This window comes from Candoia aspera, chromosome 10 (assembly GCF_035149785.1).
Source record: "Candoia aspera isolate rCanAsp1 chromosome 10, rCanAsp1.hap2, whole genome shotgun sequence".
NCBI classification, from domain to species: Eukaryota; Metazoa; Chordata; class Lepidosauria; order Squamata; family Boidae; genus Candoia; species Candoia aspera.
The window spans coordinates 16,270,195-16,292,793 of NC_086162.1; the positions used below are offsets into that span (position 1 = coordinate 16,270,195).

At 41.1% G+C, this 22,599-nt stretch overlaps 1 protein-coding gene and 1 long non-coding RNA gene across 5 annotated transcripts in view; one reads left to right on the top strand and one right to left on the bottom strand.

Annotated features, from left to right (window-relative positions):
- The window catches only part of LOC134503471 (uncharacterized), a 194,157-nt gene that overhangs the window by 11,358 nt on the left and 160,200 nt on the right, over nt 1–22,599 (bottom strand). The window lies entirely within an intron of this gene.
- SCMH1 (Scm polycomb group protein homolog 1) overlaps nt 1,070–22,599 on the top strand; it is a 44,312-nt gene continuing 22,782 nt past the window's right edge. For 2 of the 4 annotated variants that reach the window (XM_063312404.1, XM_063312406.1), the window contains exons 1-7: nt 1,071–1,203; nt 5,432–5,496; nt 8,489–8,574; nt 14,910–14,978; nt 18,089–18,159; nt 19,481–19,715; nt 20,936–21,024. In XM_063312404.1, coding sequence (XP_063168474.1) covers nt 8,550–8,574; nt 14,910–14,978; nt 18,089–18,159; nt 19,481–19,715; nt 20,936–21,024 — 489 coding nt within the window. In that variant the 5' untranslated portion in view covers nt 1,071–1,203; nt 5,432–5,496; nt 8,489–8,549. Of the gene's footprint in view, nt 1,204–5,431; nt 5,497–8,488; nt 8,575–14,909; nt 14,979–18,088; nt 18,283–19,480; nt 19,716–20,935; nt 21,025–22,599 lie in introns of those variants that run through there. The other 2 variants (XM_063312407.1, XM_063312405.1) reach the window with 2 other exon arrangements.

Below are 22,599 nucleotides of genomic sequence, written 5' to 3' on the forward strand. Positions count from 1 at the left end.
TTCAAAAGGGTTCACAAACTTTTAAGCAGCACTGCAAGTCCCGCTATGACAAGGAGAGTGTTGTTATTTTAGAGTGCATTTTTAATTTTGTCCTGTATTGCTGCCAGCTGGGTGTCTTGGGGCCAGTCCCCCTCTCAGCCCTAGGAAGAAGGCAAGGGCAAACCACTTCTGAAAAATGTTGCCCAGGGCGTGGACTTGTTCCTATCCTCACCAGCAGTCAAGACTGGCCTGAAGGCACAAAATAGGATATTATATTCCTTTCCGATCTTTTTTTTTTCTTAGTCCAACAGCTTGCAAAGGCCATCCTCTGATGGAAAGATAGGAATGTAACTAAAGAAATGCACAAATGACTTCCCTGCCTGGAGCCAGCCACACAGGTAGCACATATAAGGCCAATCTACTTCTTTCCTGCAAAACAGGTTAGAGACCTTGGGAGGGAGGCAGAATCATCAGGAAAAACACAGGGAAGGCAAGGGATGCGAGCTCAAAGTCTATCTACCGACCTTCCCAGCAAAAAAAACCCCAAACCACTAAATTTAAATATTCCTGCATTGAAATCTGCATGGAAGTAATACAATGAATTGAGATTTATAACATTACAATAAATGCAGACAAAACCACCACCAAACTTAAATATTCCTGCATTGAACTCTTCCTTGAAATAATACAACGGATCAAGATTTATAACATTAAAATAAGAGGGAAAAAACCCAAACTTAAATATTCCTGCATTGAACTCTTCCTTGAAATAATACAACGGATCAAGATTTGTAACCTTACAATGGGGGGGGGGGGTGGACCAAACGGAAAGGGCCCCAGCCTTCCCCCAAGCCCCGCGCTCACAATAGCGGGGCAGGCAGCTGGGGTCCCCCCTTCCACACGTTCCCATAGCTGCGCCTCCGAGGCGAGAGAAAGGGGGAAACGAGCCCGTCCCGCTTCGCCGCTCGGGTCCTTTCGGAGGAGCTCCGCTGCCCCGCCGCGGCCCGGGCCTGGCGTCCCGGCGGCGAGGGCCGGCGGCTGCCCGCTCTCCCTCCAGGCCTGCCTCCCCGGCGCGTCCTCAGGCGGCAGGGGGCGGCGTCGGGCCGGGCAGGCGGCTTCCTTCCCCGTCCCTCCCCTTCCCCACCTCCCTGCGCTCCGGAACATGGCGGCGGCGGTGGCGATAACGGCGGCGAGGGAGTGAGGCAGCCCGGCGCTCGGCCGCAGGTGACCGGGCGGGCGGGGAGGCCGCGGCGAGGACGAGCCCCGGTGGGCGGGCGCGGCCTGGCCGCCGGGTGCGGGACGCCTCCGCCCCGCGCAGGCCCGGCCCTCCGGGGCCAGCCCGGGCCATCCTGGCCGGGTGACAGCGGCCGGCCAGCTTGCTTCGGCGCGCTTGGCCCCCAGGGCGCCGCGGGCGGGCCTCCGGGAGGCGCTTCCCTCGCTCGAGGGGCGGCGGGCCGAGGGGGGAGGCAGGCTGGGTCATGTCCTTCCCGGGGGGGTTCCCCCTTGCTTCCTCGGGCGGGGGTCCGGTCTGCCTGCCTTCTTCGCCCCTTCTTGGAGGGAGCTCAGCCTTCTTCTGGCCTCCGCTGGAGCATCCTCCTGCCTGAGACCCCACGGCCTCCTTCCCCGGGAGGAGAGGGGCTGAAGGGGCAGCCTCATCTGCAGGGCACCCCTTGGGGAGGGAGGCCCCGCCGGGTGAGGCACGCGTGGGATGGGCTGCCCTGGGATGCCCTTGGGGCGGCTGGCTCAGGGGTCTCGAAAGGAGCCTGGCGGGGAGGGGGGGCTGTGGACCAGGGTTGCTCAATGGAGTCTGTAGGTTGAGGGGCAGCAGGAAACAGGGAGTATGACATAAAAGCAGTTATTTTTCATGGCGCGGCTGGGCTTCCTGGAGTCACTTTTCTGGCTCCTGCAGAAATCAGGAGGTTAGACAATTTGGCCCAGGGCTGCTTTTGCTTCCTAACAGAAGACTTCTAGGCTCTTCCCTCTCTCTCTCTCTCTCTCTCTCTCTCTCTCTCTCTCTTTCTCAGTGATAAGGATTTCCTCTAGTTCTTCATTTGTCCACTACCTGGCTCCAGATACTCACTGATTCATCAGAAACTCCCCCTAACTAATCTTTTGATGCTTCCCAAAAAGCAATTTAGGATGGTGAGAGGCATGCTTTCCTGTGATTAAAATGATGAACTGGCATTTACTGAAGAAAGTGGGCTCCAGAGTAGAAAGAAGTCCTAAGTATAAATAGGGCAAATATCTGCTTAACTTGGTGCCTAAAAAAATCCAACTTTATTGTTAAGTAAACTGTCTCCCTCTTCGGAGGCATTTGGCTACTGTAAGCCACCCAGAGTTGTCTGGAGTGGGCAGCCATAATAAATGTAATAAATAATACTGATACAGCAATCATTCTAGTCGTAGAAAAAAGTAGTTTTCTCTGTCCCTTTCTCTCTCACTCACATACCCTCACACTCTTCTCCAGATTTAACTTGGATTGGCTAGTTCACAAACCAGGTAATCCATTTTCCGGCTTTGCATAAAATGTTGAACTGCCAGCTAACCAAGTGGTCTGGGTTAATGCAACACGCTAATCCGCAAAAAACTAATCAGTGTTACAGCCAGCCAAGCTTAGCATGCTGTATGTATGCCGGCGCTAGTCCGGAACAGAACTGTTTAAACGTGTTATATGAACTCAGCCATTTTGTTTATGGTCTGCTCTTGTGAATGTGCATATGGTTTGGATTGTCAGTGCAAGCAGGTTATTGTTACAGTTTTGAGAGCTTAATCTACAAACCCACATGGGTTACTTTCTGGAATTTAAGAGTCTTTTTCCTAATGCTTAATTTTAGTGTAGCTACATGTTTTAACTTCAGCCAAAAGTTATGACTGATCAATGGCAGTATTTTGTTTTAGAAGTAGATTGATGTACAAAAGAACATTTCTAAGCCCATTCACCTGGAAAGGGCCTGCTTTTCACAACCTGTTTTAAGTCCAGGGCATGAAATAATAGTCTATAGTAAGAGCTCTACTATTGTGGTCTGCATGGTACATTCCTTTGATAGGCTTTTCTTAGTAGTATCTTTGATTCTTAAAACTTCCTTGGGCTTTAATTTGTTCTGTCTTGATGGTTATTTATTCAACTGTAAATTTGTCTTACCTGTCAGGATAGGGTACATGTAATCTCTCAACTAAAGGATTGGTGTTGGCTAAGTATATATATTAGAAGAGGCCGAAAGGGGTAGCTATTCTAGCTATTCTGACTGAGAAAATTCCATATTACTGAAATGAAAGCCATACAATTGGATGGACAATCATCCATTTTGTAGTTCAGAGGCTTAAAACTGAAATGCTGTTGCATTGCTGAACCATCTTCTGATTTAGAGATGCATAGTGAATACATAGTTAAAGTGGTGCCAAATTTATCTATTAAAAACAAAGAATAAAATACAATATCAATCTCAATTGTTTTGACATTTTGCATAAAGAGGAGATCACCCTTTCCCCTGTCTAGCCATTTTTTTCCTCAAGATCTTCCCTCAGAATTTTCCCCTCCCTCTAAATTCTCTAAATAGAATTTCTTTAAAATTATGAATTGTTGGAGGTACCTGATGCAGCTGCCTTGCTCAAGCAAGGAGGTTTTAATCTGGTTGGCAAATGGATGGGAGATTATTTAGAAACCTTATGTATGCTGCCTTAAATTCCTGAAGGAGGGACAAATTAATTTTTAAAAAAATGTGGAACTCCATCTATCGTGCTGAAAGAAGAAAACGAACAATTTGTTTTCCAGACCATTAAGCACGGTTCAAAATGAAATTGCTTTAAGAAAGGGCAGTTTAAACAAGACAATAGAAAACCTATATTTTCATCAAGAAAAGCTGTGATTTTCAGTTGTTCGTTTTTCAAAAGAAAAAGCAAATCTTGAACAAGATACAGATTTTGAGATGGAAGGCTTATCCTCTGAGCCCAGATATTGGAAGGTGGCTGTGGTTACATTCACTGAAATAAAACTACCTAAGTAGTTTTATATAAGACACAAGAGGCTTTGCTATTAAAATGCCTCTTGTGTCTTATATAATTTAATTTCATATTGGAAAGAGATACAAAAGTTGATCCCTGGATTAAATGAGGCAGTACTGAGGAATCTGCTTCTAGCATTCATTTTAGACTGAGGTGACTGCATAGATTTGTGTGCAGTTCTGATCATTTTGTTCTTGTAGTTAAGCCCACAAAATAGTTTGCTAGTCCCTGTACAATAAAACAAAAGTAATAACTCTCTTTAATATAAGGCTTGAGTGCTGAAACTCAAATTAACTTGGAATGGATTTTGTGAGGAGTTTAGATCTCAAACAGGCTACATGTGAACATTGCAGTGTTGCAAAATTGTCACCCATGTATACAGCTTTCCAGAGGTTTTGGACTACACTTCCATAAGGTGGTGGCAGCCTGACCAATGGTTAAATTATGGGAATTGTACTTCAAAACATCTTGAAGCCAATAGGCTGTCCTTCCTTAATGTACACAACTATGCATGCTGTAGAGACTTACTAGAGAGAATCTTTCCTTCCCTTCTCAAGGAACAAGTGAACTGGGCAGTTTTAAGACAGACAAACTACCATTTTGTACCATGAATTATTCACCAAATGTAAGTCATGGCAGATGAGGCTTGTTTTTAAGAAGAGTTAGAGAAAGCCATAAAAGGGGTAGGGGGATTATCTGTGGTTGTTGACTGTAATCACTCATGGATTCTGCAGTTGTTCATGGGGGGGGGCTGTAGAAAGCCTTGGACTGCCTCCTGTGCAGAAAAGAGATGCTGGATTAGACACACCAGAGTTCTGGCATTTCTTCCCCATCTCCCTCTCCCTGTGTTCCATTTTATGTTCTTGCATTCACGAGTAGTTGAAACATTATTTGAATGAACCCTGAGAATCCTACCTTGATTAAGTGGCGCTTAAGGTGCTCAATTTAAGCCAAGCTTGATATAACATTTGTCACATAGCTTGCCCTTATATGTGACTGATTTTAAAAAAAATAAGCAAACCTATAGCTGTGGCATTGGGAAATTGGCTGGGGGCGGGAGTTAAATCCTTTGTACATAAGAATGGTCCCCAAACTATTCACAGTGAGAGAAAAGGTTTTTTTAGTTGGGGGGAAGAAAAGATTACAAGTAAGCCATGAGCTAGCTCCAAGATATTTAGGCTTCTCACTTTAATAAACAGCACATGCTTTTGCTCCTTCCAGTGGTTTTTGCTGATAGTCTGCAGAGCCAGAGGGAAGATTCAACATTGCACTGAAGGGAATGCCGGCCCAGTATTTATGCTATAGCTAGGATTTGGTACTTAGTGCTGCCAGAGGTGTTTTCTTCTCCAGAAAGCAAAATGAAAAAGGAGAATAAATTGAATTGCTAAAAGCAAGACTTAATACATTCACTGTTCATGAATTACCTTTCCTTTTTGTCTCCATGTCACAGGAAGTGGGTGTGGCTTCCTCTCCTAAGACTGGTCATTTGCAATGTTGCTGAAGGCTGCCTTTGTGGTTGGTATATATTTTTGATGGACTTTCCTGAGATGCTTCAGATGCTAGAAATTCGTTCTTCTGCTTTCTTTTAAATTTAGAGATGAAATATCTTGGCAGGGCTACCATTTTAAGTCTTATGGCCAACACATAATATTCCACACCCTCACTGACCTTCTAACTTATAAATCAGTTACTAAGATTTTTGTGATTACATTTTTTTAAATCAGCAACGCTGTCTCTTGAAACCAAGCAGCTAAAACAAATATGTCTTAAGGTCAATTTCTGTTTATTTATTTAGAAAATATAAATGCCAGCCTTACCCTGAACGGATCTGGGCAGCTTACAAGGAACAGTAAAAAGTCTATCAAAACAATAACAAAACATAACAAATACAAAATGAAGCAGCTAAAACAGTAACATTTTATAAATACATTTCACATTTGTATTGTTATTTTAATTGAGACCTCTTTGAAAAGAAGTGCTGAAAAAATATCTGTAAATTTGTCCAAATGAAGTAATGGGTTCATTCTCCCTTGACTCTTCTGATGCGATAAGAAGATAGATATTCTTACAGTTTTTGTTTTTAGAATTCTTTAGTGGGTGTTTGATATGCAAGCATGAAAAAAATGCTTTATTTCTTCCTCTGAGAACAAGGCAAAGTTTCAAGAAATCTTTTAACCCCATCTTTCTACATAGGTCTGCAAGGATGTGTGCAGACAAGGGAGCATCTCCTAATTAGAACTCACAGCCTTTTACTCTTCCGGTTATTTCTAATCTACTAGTGAAAATGGTTAACAACTTTAGTGTCTGCTGGGGATCCGAATGAACTGAATTCTCACACTCTCTTTGGGGTTACTCTCTCCACTGCTGTAGTTGGCTCTGATGCACTCTTTCAAAAAGTTGGCTCCCGCTCTGTTTTGCTCTGGTGTCTACAAGAGCGGAGTGGTCCAGAAATCTCTTCATGCTGTGTGGTTCCCCTCACCCCTTCAATATTAATATGCCTCTGTGACCACGCAAGTATGTTAGTCTTCTCCCATTCAGAATATACGTATACACACACGCTCAGCTGCTCTACTGTTGGATTGTCTGACTCTGTGCCAGAGATTGCAGGAGGCTCCCCCTTCTTTGTGATAACAGTATCGAGGGAACTGTTCTGATTAATGAATTGCTGGAACTATTTGCTGCTGTCCTGTTGAGCATGTGGTGAGCAGACATAAAACAGGGCTTCTCCTAATGTGGTGTTGATATTGACAGGGAGAGAAGAGAGGGTCAAAGAGATGGTATTTCCAAGTGCATGTGCTAATTGCTATAGTAGAATTTATTAAAGCTCATTAGTCCTGAATCTTGCTCATGGTATCATTCTTTGACATCGACAGTGAGAAACAAGCCAAGATTTTTTTCCTTTCTTAGAATGTATAGTCATCTTCTGCTAAATTCTTTCTTTCTCATGTGTCCTCCCACAGGTCTCCCCTCTCTCCTTGAGTCTCGAGTCCAGCTTGCAGAAGCTGTAGCCAGGAGACTTTTCAGAAGGCAGGAAAATTACATTTGCTCCCTGCCTCCTGGCAGGTCTGTTAGCTCCAGGCTTGGCCGGGATGCTTGCCAGAAGTGCTTTGCCCTGTTCTAGCCTTCCAATATTCCTTGCTATTTTATGGTTTTAAGAGGAGGCCAGCCATCAGAAAGAAGTCAGCATGGTAGCAACTCAGAAGGGCTTGCTGGAAAGCAGATACTCCCTGAAGTTCCTAGGAATGTGGACTGTCACATAATGACAGTCTCCATGTATAAATCCTGGTCTTTTTCCAGAAGTTTTGTAAAAGCGCCTTCCTGGACACATGTACTCTGAAAAAGTCTGTTTGAATTTAGCAGGCTTATTGCTGGTAACAGAATAAAGGATTACAGCTAAGAGTACCTTGGGAACAACAATCTGGTAGGGTAAAAGTTGAGAGTAGCTTTTGAGAAAGTACATTGCCCATAGTGCAAAACACATGTAATGTGCACACATACACTCTTTTCCTCCATTGTTGTCTTTGAAATAGTGCAAAAAAAAAATGTATACCAAAAAGCAAAAAAGCCCCTGACTTTGCAACCACAACTGACAGAACAAAGAAAACCTTGCCTGTTTTATAAAGTTACCAGTTTATTTTTTAGCACATACCCTGAAATCTCACTGGGAATCATTTAAATTCTATTTCCATTAAATAAACTGTATTTCTGGTATTCGTAGATTGAAAACATTGTTGCAGTGAAGTCATTTAAAAAAAAATGAGGTAGCATATTACAGTAGTGCAACTTTCTTCTAAAGAAAAGTATTTTTTATGTTGACAATAGTTTGGATGCATGAATTATTTAAAAATGAAAACACCATCTGTTCATGTCCTGAAAGTATCTTCAGCAGAAACCATATAATCTAATAAAATGCAGATACAGTTAAAAGCAATAATAAAACACATAAAGGGAAAACAAATTTAGTTGCAAGGATTTAAAAAGTATACATTAAAACTTGTAAGAACCAAATTAGGATGTTATACCAAAATAAAAGTATCTAATTTTGGGTATAAGATGTCCAAACTGATGAGTTTCAGTTAAAACAGTGTTCCAGAGTTGTGGTTGTACACACCCTGCTTTACAACAATCTAGCTGGAAATATGACTGAAAGTCACCTGTTGTCATCAGGTAAGGTCACGGATTGCATCTAGTAGGAGGCTGACAAAAGGGATTCTCAGCCACAGTCGCCACTTGACAAAACGGGGGAAAAAAAGATGGATTTTTAAACATCTATAAATTATGAACTGTTCCTTCAAAGGGAATGCAATCCCATGGCAGCTAAGGCAGTTTCCACTGCAAAAAACAGACTGCAGTGGTTCATTCCTAAACTCTGGAGCTAAAATGCTGATGTTTGCAAAGGATATAAGGTTTAAAGCTTGGAATGAAAGAGAACTTGATTTCTAGTATGGTTGCTTGAATTTCTTGACCACTTCTCAAGATGTTTGTGTTCATTCCTTTTTCCCTCCAGTCACCTTCAAATTAGTAAACCTAAGCCAGTTGCAGGGTGAGAACCTATATCAGGCAATATAATGCGGAAGCCAAGCCCTCAGAAAGGTAAGTCATAATATTCAGTTTGCTAATCGCTTCAGTAAATTGAAATGAGACATTAATGGGGCCTTTGTTGAAGGGTATGGATGCTTTTGAGTAAACATCCAGACAAGGACCTTGGGTTACATTTAAATACTGGCAACCCAGAAAACCACTTCACGTTGATTTTTATCCCTTTCTCCTTTCATGCCTTTTGTTGCTGGGGTGGGGTTTTGTGTTTTGTTTTGTTTTTTGGCCTTTTTATCTCTATTGTGTGCATGCTAAAATCACTAGTCTAATATGTGTGATAAATGTGTTTGCTGGCCTTATTAAAGGCAGGGAGCTACTCTCAAGTAAAACTGTATAGGATTGTATGTTTATTGTGAAAAACCTTTTCATGAGAACATGGCACTTCTCTAGGTCAGATCAGGTCTGTCTAATCTCACATCCTTTCTCATCATGGTTCACTAGAGGTCTCTCAGGAATAAAGAGTCCTCTCCTGTATGTGTGTTGCAATAACTAGTACTAAGAACAGTGTTGCATCTCTTACTGGAAATAATATATAACGGTCAACAGCCATTGATAGCCTGAATACATCCAGTTCCTTGTCAATGCCACTCAGGCCTGTGACCATCGCTATTTTTTATAGAACAGAATTCTGCTTTTTAACTATGTACAGTGTGAAGAAGTACTTCTTTCTGAATCTCACGTCCTTCCTTCCTTCCTTCAGAGGGAGGGAGGGATGAATCCAGGTTTTCTAGGTGACCCTTGGTTCTAATATTGTAAGAGGAAAATAAGGAGCCCATTTTTTTCTTTCTCCTGTGTGCTTTTATACACTTCCTGCCCCTTTCCAGTTGTACAGTACACTGCTTGAGAGTCACATATTTGTTGGGTTCTTGGTGTCTGCAGAGATTTCAATACCAGGTTAGGTAGCATCATTGGTCCAGGGGGCGTAGTGTTTGCTGCCAAGCTTCTACCTGATAGAAACCTGGCAGAACACATCGACAAGCATCAACTGGCAGTCAGAAGATGTGATGAAAATTCATTAATTTGCCAACACATAGATAAATTCAACCACAATTTCAGTCGGGACACCATTGATTTTCTAGACCAAGCCAAATCCAAAAGTGCTAGGGAATTCCTGGAGGCTTGACCTTCAGACCAATCAGCTATCAACAGACACATAAACTCCATCTATATACCATTTTTTAAAAAAAAGATTCAACCAAGGGTTAAGGAAGGAAACAAACAGCCCAGAGCACATCCTCTCTAACAACCAACACTCAGTTAAGCAGGGGACAGCACCAGATGAACCGTCAAGGAAGAAACAATCAAGGAACAAGGCTCACACGGTTAGCTAGATATAAACAGCCAACAAACTCCATTCTCCCCTGCACTGATCTATATCTATGTAATTTTGATTAAGAATTTTGATTATAACAGTGAAATCTAATACAAACTAAACTTAAAAGAGAATAGAAAGGAGTAAGAAGTGCAAGAAAAAAGAAAAAAGTAAGAATATAATGAAGAAAGAGAAAAGAAATATATAAATAAATGACTTCCAATTTTCATCACAACAAGTACAAAACAAATTTAGTGACTTTTCATTCACTCTAAGGTTACATTTATCTCTGCATCCCATATTCCATATCCCTTATCTATAAACAAATTCATAAAACATCATCTTTTCAGTCCTGGTGTCAGCAGAAAGTCCATAAAGGGTTACCAGAAGTAACAACATATCTTGTTTTAACCTTGATCAAATAAACCAACTTTATATTCCTTCCTTTTATTTCTAACAGTCTTAATCTTTAGTTCATCCAAATGTTGTTGTAGGATTTGATTTCTCTTCATTTCTTCTTTGTCCCGTTGCACTGAGTTCTTCAAGGCTTTAACAAGCCTCTTTTGTAAATCCATTAGGAAAAAATTATCCAGGTCACTCTCTTGGTTTGTCATTTGTATTTTCCTTTTAAATTTTAAAACCTCAGCCAGCTTCTTTTGTAGATCCAGTGAAACATCCTTTTCTAAGTCATTCTCTTGGCCTGTTAGTTGTAAATCCAATTTCAATACCATCTCTATCTTGTCAGATAAAATTTGTTTTACCTCTGTCATTTCTTCAATAACATATTTTGGACATAGTCTATCCATAGAAGCAGACATCATTACTGACATTGTTGATATTGTAGCAACTATTTTCTGATTCCATTCTTCAAAATCTCCTTCAGTATTTTCATTGTTACAATGTTTTGCAACATTTTACAGGCTTGTAAATCTTTCCTCTGCCTAAAAACTTGAGTTTCTCTAGTGTCCAGTTTTTGAAATCATGACATTGCTTATCTTTGTTTTGTCTTGTAAAAACCAAATCTATTTCCCACGAGAAGCTGTTTGTTCTTTATAATTCCAAAATCTTATTGTAAACGTTTCAATACTCCAATTTTATCTGGACCCTTAGTCTGTTCATAACTTTCTAAAATCAAAAACTTATTTAGCTTCTTGCTGTTTATTTCAGATTCTTTAAATTCTTAAGCTTATGATTTAAATTTTCTTTCATTCAGGATTGAAGGCAGACTCACCCAACATTTTCCAACTTGTTGCTCTGAAGGTCTCTAATAGCTTATAAATAGTTAATGAGCAATCTCAGAAAGTGATTAGAAAATGAGGTTTGTGAATGTAGTGTCCTTTGAAAGTCTTCGCCACAGTTGCAAGCAAGATGGTTAATCCCGTTGTCTCCTGGCACTCAGATCCAAGGAAAACTGCTGTCCTGCAGTCTCCTTGCAAGGAGCAGCCATCTGAAGCATATGCGGGCAATCTCCTGTTCTCTCCTTATCTGGAGAGGTTCAAGGAACTGGTCTACTCACTGTTTCCTTGGTCTTTGCCACGGTCATCAGCTTTGCTTTTGCAGAGCCATCTTCAGTTCTCCATACCCCTCCCGGAAGTCCTCTCCCCTGCACTGATGATGTTACCTAGCTTGGTAATGAAATGTCTGTAATAAAACAACAAAGCTCAGCAGACGCCAAGAACCCAACAGTTCAGCCTTGAGCTACACAGACACACACACACACACACACACACACACAGACATATATATGTAACTTTGGGCCACTGCTAGATTGTTATTTTTCGGACTTGTAATATTCACCAAACACACTCCTAAGGAGTGTAAGCTATGTTGTTAGGCAGATCCCATCATACAGGGCATTATTTCCATTGTGAGCTTCAAATGTTAGTATAACTTCTCAGCCAGATTTACCTCCCTGGGATCTTGGATGAAAGTGAAAATGTTCTCCCACCTAAGGTTTAGTTGAGGTTCAGTTTCTCCCGAATTAAGCTCTTGGATATGACCGTAAACAAGTTTAGTGTAGTCTGATAACCTGAAAGCAAAATTTGGAGAATTGTACAGGCACATGTTATACAGTGATAACTGTACTGCAGCTGTGACCCATACAGAACAGAGCGAGAAAATGTAACGTAAGAGTTCTTAACAAAACTGAGAAGAGCAAACGGGACAAAACCGAAAATTGTGCCATTCTTTTCTTGAGCTGCATTTAGAGTAATCCCAGCAATTTCAGTTATTTATTACTTCTCTCCAAAAAGAATTTGAAAGCAGCAAAATACACTCTCTATAATATCAAATAGCATGTCACATAATGAGCGGTTACGTGTTATGAAAACGTTACAAGGCAAGAAAGAAACTTCCAGTTCATGAAAGGTGATTCCCATGCAGTACGCTGAGAGGTTTCACACACTAGGTCTTATGCAGTTTAGTTCTAGGTAAGTTTTATTAGAGAGCCAGTTTGGTGTAATCATTAAGGCACCAGGCCAGAAACCGGGAGGCCGTGAGTTCTAGTCACCTTTGTGCCGTGGGCACAAAGCCAGCTGGGTGACCTCAGGCCAGTCACACACACTCAGCCCTGGGAAGGAAGCAATGCAAACCACTTCTGAAATCTTGCCAAGAAAACTGCAGGGACAAGTCCAGGCACAACTGAACGGCAGGAAAAAAAATGTTTTATTAACATCACACAGGATTTCATCTACAGCAGCTCAGCTGATGAGCTGAATGTGGAGCTAAGCTCCTGCACTGCATCGAAGAACATGAGCTCCAAGTCTGTCTTGCTAGCATCGATTGATTGATTGATTTGCCAGTGGGGGAAGAGAAAATGTGAGTGCTGAGAACTATAAGAGGAACTAAGTGCAGCTTCTGTGTTCATTGGATTTCAGCATCAGGGTTTTTTTCATTCTAAACCATTTGTTGAAATGGTGGAAACAAAATATATCCTGTGAAGTGGCAGCTTGAAGAAGCTTAACTTTCTCCAGCCAGGGGTCAATCTTCTGCTTGTTATTCTGTACAGTATTTTAATCCATTGGTATTGCTCTGCTAGTGATGCTGGCAATTCACCTTATTTTGCCTGGGATGTGTATTGGCTGGCAAGCTACAAACTCCCTACCTTCCTGCTCATGAATGAACTTTTTGCCTGTCATGACCTTCTTAAGGCAGTCCTAGCTTGCCAGTCTCTAAACAGGCTGAAGGGAGCCTTTTGGAGTCTATACTGCCTCTTTGGCACCATATGCTTATAATCCCAGCATGGTGCAAGCCAGTGCTGTGTTGGCAGATGCCTCCTTGCCTTTTAATGAGGCATGAAACCAACAACCAGCCTACCTCACAGTACCTTCCTCTAGCGGCTGTGATCTTTTCTTCTCCCACTCCAAGAGAAAGTCTGCTTGGGTTGTGACATATGCATGCCAGGCAGATTTTCTTTAAAGCTCCGTTTGTTTGCTGCTCTCTTTTGCCTGCCCCCCTCCACCACAACCAATCATTTTTAGAAGAGAAGAAGAGTTTCTGATTAAACCGAGCTTATTATTTGTGTGGCAGTCTGTCACATTTACACAGAACGAGATAGGAGGAGATGGCAGTGAAGAGGGCAGGATCCACTCTCCATTGTTGCCACTCTTCATTTAGAAAGTAGAGGAGCTATTGCTAGTTCAAAACTAGCACCTGTGTTTTTAACCAGGCAGCTTGTTCTCAGCGCACATGGCTCCCTTGAAAGCCATTGGAGAATATAATTCTCATTGTTATAGGGATGTATGCTCCCTCAGTTTTGGTAGCAGCCTCTCTTTTCTCACTTTGGAACATCTGCCCTAATCAGGGTTTGTTTCTCTCAAAATTAATGACAGCTGCAAATACAGTTTCACCTTTTGAAAGCCAGGAAATGGGTCGCTACAGTCAGTAGGCCAGTCATTCCCAAACAATGCCTAGAGAGCATTACAAATTTCAGATGGAAACACTAAGGTCCTGTGACGTGTGCTGGTCTCATTTGGCCCTTAACTGAAAGTGAATAAATATGTTTTCATTTAATTATGGGGTCCTGTAGACCAAGGGTGCCATGATACCCAGGCAATGGATTGCTGACTCCTGGTTTTGGCCACCTCCGTGGGGGGGGTGGTCCCAGAATCTGCAAGATGTCAGACACAGCACTGCAATCAAAACCTCACCTCTTTAGCACATGTGGCAACATTCTCTCTCTCTCTCTCTCTCTCTCTCTCTCTCTCTCACACACACACACACACACAAGTGGCGGAGTTTCATCATGATTCTGTGCCCACCATCCTGCAGATTTTGACACGCACCCCTGGATATCCATGTCTGTTTTGTGGTGGTGCTTGAGAGTTTTAGAAGATGATGTAGCAGTCTGCAAAAAGGGGGAAAGATTGAAAATGACTGCACTAGGTCACTCTGTGAGCTAGTTCTTCAGTATCCCCAATGTATTTAGTTGCCCAGTCATGTCTCTGCTCACCTTCCACTTTCTTTTACAAGGAAATGGAGGCTTATTTATTTTTTGCCACGTATAGACAGACATGCCCTCGCTCCACACAGCCATCTCGTCTAGACTTTGTTTTGTGGGCTTTACCTCTCATTGTTAGCTGCTCATTGCCCAGCAAATGTACAGTTTGTGGGATATTGTAGTGCTGTAGTGGGAAGTATTATGTCTTTTGTGGGGATTTGTGGGTTTATATTTATTTTTCATTTTTATGGAACATTAATCCTGTAAACCGTTTAGGATTATTGTGTATAAGATAGGCAGCCGTATACAATAAAAATTGTAATAAAACAAATAAATAAATAGGAACGGCGGTAGTCTGAAGGAATGCAGGTATCTTTTTTCCTCGGATTGAGGGCAAAAAGAAAGAAAGCTAAGCTAATTTGCTTCGTAGAGGAAAGATGTCTCACACCAAAGGTTAAAGATGCTTTGGATTTGACCAAGGCATAGTGGGCAATATGGGGCGTATTTGCTTACATGAGAGAAGTTATAATAATGTGATTAATGTGGAGTTATTTTCTTTTCACTCGCTTTTAATGGTCTTAGCAATAGATTGGAAGGATAGCAAAAAGCACAAGTATGGGCGCCTGTCTGAACCACCTTCTCAATATCAAGGTATGAATGTTTCTGTCTTCTGTTTTTCTTTATTGGAAAATTAGGGTGTAACTCTTCAAAAAAGGGAATGAACAAGTAGATGAAATGATCTCAATTGAAGTGTCCACAAAGCTGCCTTGTACTTAATTAATTAGAATTAATTCTCACTTAGGAGTTTCAGGCAGAGGTTTTCCTTAGCTCTTTTGAACGAGTTCAGGAGGAGATGCTAGCAACCTCTGAGCCTTTATAGAGCGAATGTTTCTATTTGCAGAATCTTGGTCTCTGTGCTGATAAGGAACTCATAATCGTAGCCATCTGTTCTGGGCAAGCAGTTTGCAAAAATGCAGTGCATATCTGCAGTAAGGATATATACAGCTAACGCACATGTGTGTGCAATATCTCTCATGGTCTCAGAACTCGATCTATGTATATAAGCACAGAGGCTTATTTCTAAGGTGATACATCTGAGATATTTCTATATGTGCTGCTATTTTGATGAGCAGGGTATACATGAACCAATCCAGGATGAGGTGTTGTCTTAGCTGGCTCCCAGTTACTGACTGTCTTTGTCCTTAGATGTGAAAAGCCTGAATCTAAGTCCCATATAAGAGTATATGGTTGCAAGTTAATCTGCAGTACATAATTGTTCCACTTGGTATCTATAAAATGAGTACTTTTTTTAAAGCAGAGGCTGGGCAGCCACCTATCAGGAATGGTATAGTAGTAGAGTTCATGCTAACAGCAACAGCTGAATTAGGTGGCCTTTTAAAGGACCCACGGCTTACACTGTGGGAAGGATGTATCGCTGTTACCAAATGTTCCTGACAGGATCTGGTGGTGACCTCCTCTTGTGGCTGTACCGTGCAGCTCACTGACTTAGATAAAGTGGTGGTCATTAGTCCAGATGGCTTCAAAGGGGGTTGGATTCTAGGAGGGATGGCCTCTCTATAACTATTGGCCCATGATGTTTAACTGAAACCTCTAGGCCAGGACTGCTGTGCTTGTAATATCTAGTGTTTGGGTCCAGCAGTGGAGAAGACAATTGCCTTTCTATTTTGCTTACTGTGGAGGCAAGATTAGGCTGGATGGGCTTATTTGATTGGCTTTTATATGCTAAATCGTGTGTGTGTGTGTTTCTGTGTGTATCTTTTCTCTTCCTTTGAGTTAATTCTGCTGCATTCCCATAGTATGAGCCATATGGAGCTGGCAATATGAGCAAGCCCTTAGAGAAAAGAGGGCAGGTTGCCACTGAAAACAGTTGGATGATGATCAAAATGTAATGAAGCTAATTGTTGCATGAAAAACTATAAAAACAAATGATGTTTTGGTAATTCTCTTATAAGCTGAAAAACATTTTTTGCTATATAAAAAGTCATGTGGTAATTAAAGTGTGAAGTTCCATACTTGAGATGGGATATTGTTAAAAGTGTAGTACGGTACTTAGCTTTTCATGCTGACTAGACTTATGCACCATACTAAACCCTAAATCCAAGGATCAAATATAATTGGATTATTCATACAACAACCTATGCCCAATCAAATAAATCATGTTATGGTTTAACGTGATGGTCTGAATCACAAAACACCCAGACTAACCAACCTCTTTTTATCTTAGTTTAGCACAGGTTACCCACCTTTTTTTGAGCCAATGCCCCTTTACAAAATCATTTTCAGCCCAGCGTCCTCTCAGACTATGCACACATCAGTGCCTCCTATGCATGTTCCATATTCAAGGTCGACAGTTGCTGCTTCCAAATCTTGATGTAGTAATCACATTAGTCTAATTCAAAGCAGCCAGAAGTCATGTGATCTGAGATTATATGATCTAAGATAAATGACAAACTATCACCAGACTGGGAATCTCGTAGAGCTCTGGGGCATGGCATCATCACGATCATATCTGACCTCTAATGTCAGCGCCCCTAATTGAACTCAAACAACTCTCTAAAGCTTATAGTCACATCATTGGAAAACGCTGGCTTAGCATGTTTTGTGAACACAGTAGCTGTGTTGTATTGAGGTCCCACTCTGCAACCTTAACAGTTTCCTTTTATTAGTGAAATAAGAAGTGTATTAAGTAGGCCAATTACATTTTTAAGGGTACATATCTATTTGAAGGATACTACCATATTCTTTTGCCTACAAACTGAGAATAGAGGTACATGTTTTATGGAACATGAGAAGGTTGCCAAAACGTCAGATGTGTGTGTTGCTTTCCTCTTCTTCCTGAGTTCATGGTACTCAGTATCCTGACATCAGCATTATAAGCATATCCTTGACAATGATGAGCTAAGGGATAGGGAAACCATGCTGTAATGATATGAAAACTGAGTAAATTGTGAGTATGTTGCAGTAGACATTAGAGCAGGGAACCTGACTCATGGCTGCCGTTTGCATCGCAGTGTCTCAAATTTTATAACATGTAATTCAGCCGTGACAGTCCATCTTGAATTATTTGTTTGGATGAGGAAGCTGCCTGTGGCAGGAACTCCTTTGCTTCTGATATTTACAAGCTGCTTTGGGAGACTTATTAGATAAGAGTGGGATAGAAGGCTAAAAATAAGTAAACGACGATCTTTTTAAATCACATGCAATAATACTGGGATTCCGAATGCATGGAGAACACTGTGAGAAGAAGAAGAATGGAAGACTAGTATAAGCACATGTGCTCTGATTTGACTACAAAAGAAAACCCACTTGCTGGAAGAGTGTATATACTGCTGTGAGTCCCTGGGAATATGAAGCTGGAGCATGCTACAAGAGCAGCACAGAAATAGAAAGCTAAATTAGGTTTAAGCTTTGGCTAAGTTAAATGTTGTCTTCCTCTGCTAACCCTTTTATGACCAAAGCCCAAATAATTCACAGTGTGTCAGACCTCCATCCACACCAAGAAAAGGTGTTTGATTTTTCTGCCAAGAGGCTAGCAATATAGATCAGTGTTTCTCAACCTTGGCAACTTGAAGATGTGTAGACTTGGCTGGCTAGGGAATTCTGGGAGTGGGTCCTTGCATCTTAAAGTTTCCAAGGTTGAGAAAGACAGCTATAGCTTGTTTATTGAAGACAATTGCTTTTTCAGACTTGCTTTCAAACCCTGCATCACAGTCAACCTTTTTTCTCCATCTTCTATTCAGGTCATTTTGCCTGGGATAAATACTTGAAAGAGACATGTTCCATCCCAGCTCCTGCCCATTGCTTCAAGCAGGTAATGGAGCATTCCATGTTCTAAAAGAGTTGGGATGAAGGGGTCTGCTTCTAGTCGGCTCATATGCAAGTATGGAATAGACTCCTCTGCCTTCTGTTGGTGGGAGAAGAACAAACAAAGCAGGTACCCGGTTGTAAATTCTATAATAGAACAGAACTGAAAAAAAAAAAAAGGTGCACTGAGATGAATTCTAAAGTTGATGAAATAGCTCAGGAACCTTAGTTTGCAGGTATTGCTGATGCCTCTTAACATGGGCTGTGGAAGTTCTCAGGGTACTTCCAGACAAAACATTTCTTGTGCTTCTCTTACAGAATAATTCTGGGAAAGGGGGAATTCATTCAATATTGGCTTCCATTTGTGACCCCTCCCCGCTCTCATCTTTTCCCAGACTTCTTTTATTTGTTTTTAGCGTGCAAATCTATTAAGGGGGAAGAGACAGAAAAACCACTGACAATGTGAGGAGCGAGCCTGGAAGGACCCTAGACCATTGCATATGCATTCATAATGCATTGTGATTGCTTTAAACGTAATGTAAATGATTGCTATAGACTTAATGTAAATTAAACAGGATTACTGTTATGGTATCTGAGCTCAGATATGACCTGCTGGGTATTGTCTCTGGCTAGAATTTTAAAATGAAATCTGCTCTTACATAGATGGAATGCACTGCAGTGGTTAGATAGAATAATTGCCAAAAATTATCAATTTATAATTTTTAGCATGCCCATTTGATTTAATATCCCTTGCAAAGTGAAAGTTTTAAGAAGCAAAGAGTACTGCAGAAGTATCAGATGTAATCTGCTTGTAAAGGTACTGGGTGTAATTCCAAGCATGTTCAGTTCAACAGAATCAGGTATCAAAGTAGACAATATTGGGGGAAATTGATAAATGGTCTGACTTGCACAAGGCAGCTGTCTATGACTTCAAGAGTGTTTGATGAAGAAGGTAAGCATGGGGCTGGCTTAGTAGTAGAAAAGTGTGTGTAGAAAAGTTTGGTTGGAGCCCAGAGTACAAAATTCTGCCTTTTTTACCTTAAAAGATATGGAACAGAAGAACAAAAGGAAGGGGGAAAAGTTTAGATTTTAGAGTATTCAGTAGAAGAGAATTAATCTTCTGTTGGTGCTTGGATTCTCTTCTCCTCTTCCTTATCCTGTTTATTTCTCTTCACATACTGACTGTGAATCATGGCCCAGAAAGCTCTCTTGACGTTCAGTTGCTAGGAACAATTTAGGGAATGAGGAGGAAGGAAGAGGAGTTTGGGGATAGTGGAAAACTGAGTGCCTAAAGTATGAAGTGTGACCAAAAGCATTGTTCTCCTCAGTCTTACACCCCACCCAGCAATGAATTCAAGATCAGCATGAAGTTAGAAGCCCAGGACCCCAGAAACACCACTTCAACTTGTATTGCTACTGTGGTGGGACTGACAGGTGCCCGTCTCCGATTACGCCTCGATGGTAGTGACAACAAGAATGACTTCTGGCGTCTGGTAGATTCTGCAGAAATCCAGCCCATTGGCAACTGTGAAAAAAACGGAGGAATGCTGCAGCCTCCTTTGGGTGAGTTGAAGCTTTGTTTTGCCCAAAGAGGATTGTTACTTTAATCAATACCAGTAATGATATCTCTGGCATACAATGTCTTTACAAGTATCTGCCAAATCCAGGAGGCACTCTTATTTTACAAATTGCGTTTTTGTTGTTGTTATAGATAGTGATGGTACCACTGACACCATCTCACAATTTTAAGAAAAGCTCCTGGCCTCTTCTGCTAATGCTTAAGAAGAGAAAATCCCTCATGACTTCAATAGACCACAAGCATCTTGTGTTCTTGCCATGTCCACCCTCCAGAAATAACCGAAGAATCCTGAAAATGAAATCTACAGGAGTTTTGCTTTGCCTTTTTAAAAAGCATATTCTATTATCAATTCCTAAATTTGCTGAGGTTAATTCTTCTTTCCTTTATGCTGTCTGTTGGTGGATTTCAAGGAATTGTTCCCCAAATTGTAAGCAAGTCAAGTCAAACTAGCTGTGGACTGCTTAGCAGTCTTGAAGATCTCAGTCTGTTTTGCTGTACTGAGTGCAAAACATCTTAGTCTGGTCATCCTTACGCCATTCTTACTTACCACAAGTAGCTAGGCTAGTAGCTAGTCTGCAAGCTGGTTTAAACTAGATTTAAATATTTGGAAGGCTTCTGGTACAGTGCAACTCATGTGATGCATGATTGATAATTCTTTGAATATTTGACTATATAAAGTGACTTGGCTGGAGGTGTTTTTTTTATACAATTCTTACTGTTTTCTTTATCTCGGTAGAGTGGTGTTATTGGAATCAGTGGTAAAATACATTAAAATTGAGGGGCAATCTTTATATTTTATTAAGCTACATTAGCACTACTTCCTTAGGTTTCTTTTATTTATTGCCATCTAAAATGACCAAGTCTCCATATTGTACTAAAGTTCTCTTATCAGGGTTATTCCATTCTATTTCTCATTTCTGTAAATTCCGCGCATGTGTGTCTGTACACACAGACACTCAAGACACACACTCAAATGGAAAACAGCTTAGGGTAAACTGAGGTTTTAACTTGCATTTACTTGGCACAGACTTCCTTTACACTTTCATACATTTAATGTGCTGTGGAAATATTTGCTAAATACTGTTATTGGGACATCAGTATTGCTGAATGCTGTGGTGGCGCCTTCATGATGGAAGGATGACTGTTATGATGAAGATGTCCTCAGTTGCAGCTATTATTTTAACAATCTCCGTCTCCGCTTCAGGTTTCCGTCTGAATGCTTCTTCTTGGCCTATGTTTCTCCTGAAGACTCTGAATGGAGCAGAAATGGCTCCTATTCGGATTTTCCATAAGGTACTGTAGCATGCAGCCTTTCTAATCCCTGAAACTACATGGCTCCATTTGTTGTGATAAATAAGTCTGGCTACCTGTGCTTGATATTCCACTTGTTGGAAAACATTTATTTATTTAGCATATTTATATGGCTGCCCATCTGCCAAGGCACACATAAAAACAGAATAGATAAGAGCAGAACACAGTCACAACCCATTACATAAAATCAAGTCAAGGCCCCTAAAAAATCTCACTAGCACATAACAGATTAACCTGCACCACACAAGAGCTTCACTAGCACCCTGTTCCCAGTTCATGGCCTTCCAGAAGACTGGCGGGGTCAGGGTTGTCCATATCTCAGCGGGAAGTCTGTTCTACAGGACAAGTGCCATTCAGAGAAAACATGCTTCACTAATGGAACCCAGAGTTTGTCCACTGTGACTGATCTGATGGGACAGGCAGAAACCATCAGGGAGAAGCAGTCCTGCAAATAATTTGGTCCCATGCTTATGTACGATCAGCATCTTGAATTGCACCAGGATACCTACTGGGATTTCCGGATGAAATTATGTAAGTAACATCTGCAGGTTGAAGAGCTCAATCTTGAGATAAGTGAGTCTCTGTAGACAATAAAATGGAATCAGGCTAAGTTGGGATTTGATAGGGGAAATGGGAATGATATTTTATGTTAAGATTAAAGGCTAGCAAGAGGGAAGGCTGAATATAGAAAAATCCATTATGAAAACACTGTTAAGATGGCCATGAGAGAGACACTTGAGAAAAGAATAGCTACCAGACCATTGAGATATAAGGATGGGGAAAAGAAAGCCAAGATTTTATATTACATTATGTTTATATAGATGACTGAAGTCTAGCTTGATAGAAACTGCTCTTTATCTTTTTTGGGTTGCTGTGACCTCAACAAAGAAAATTTATGTAATCAAGTCGAGTCCTAGATTTCCTTTGAGTGTGCCAGGTTTTAGTAAGAATTATTGCAGGTGTCTGAGGGCAACCTTGACATTTGGGAGAAACGGTAATTCAACCCAACAACAGAAAAAGGTGAGGAATGTTAGGAGACCAAGGGTTGGCTGGCTGTTGCATGGAGTTTGGACCCTCAATATCTCAATTTATTCATAATGTTCAAGTCTCCTTTTTTAAAATCAGGATGTATTTTTTAACCCCCTTGCTTTAATGCTGTCCAGATGAAATAGATACTGCTGGCAGAGCAAAATTCCTCTTATTGCACTGTTGTATTTCTGCTCTCCACACTCCTTTTCAAATGGGCTACCTGATACTGTTCAGCACACCTCTGTTCTGCCATCATTAATTAGTTCAGGATCACTTGGTTTGAATTTAAAAAATATCATTTGGGTGAACTGCAAATAAGAACTTCCCAAATAAAGCACCCACATGTGACCTGATTTCTCAAAATTAAGTAAATAACAAAAAAAAAAAGAATCTGGATATTGTTACTCAGATGTAGAATCCAATCAGATTTTTTTAAAAACAGAATTTCACAGTTGAGCTATGAAGCATTTGAGTCATTCTCTTGACCTTTTCTGATTTCTTGTGCAGGGGCTTTTTGCAACACACAGC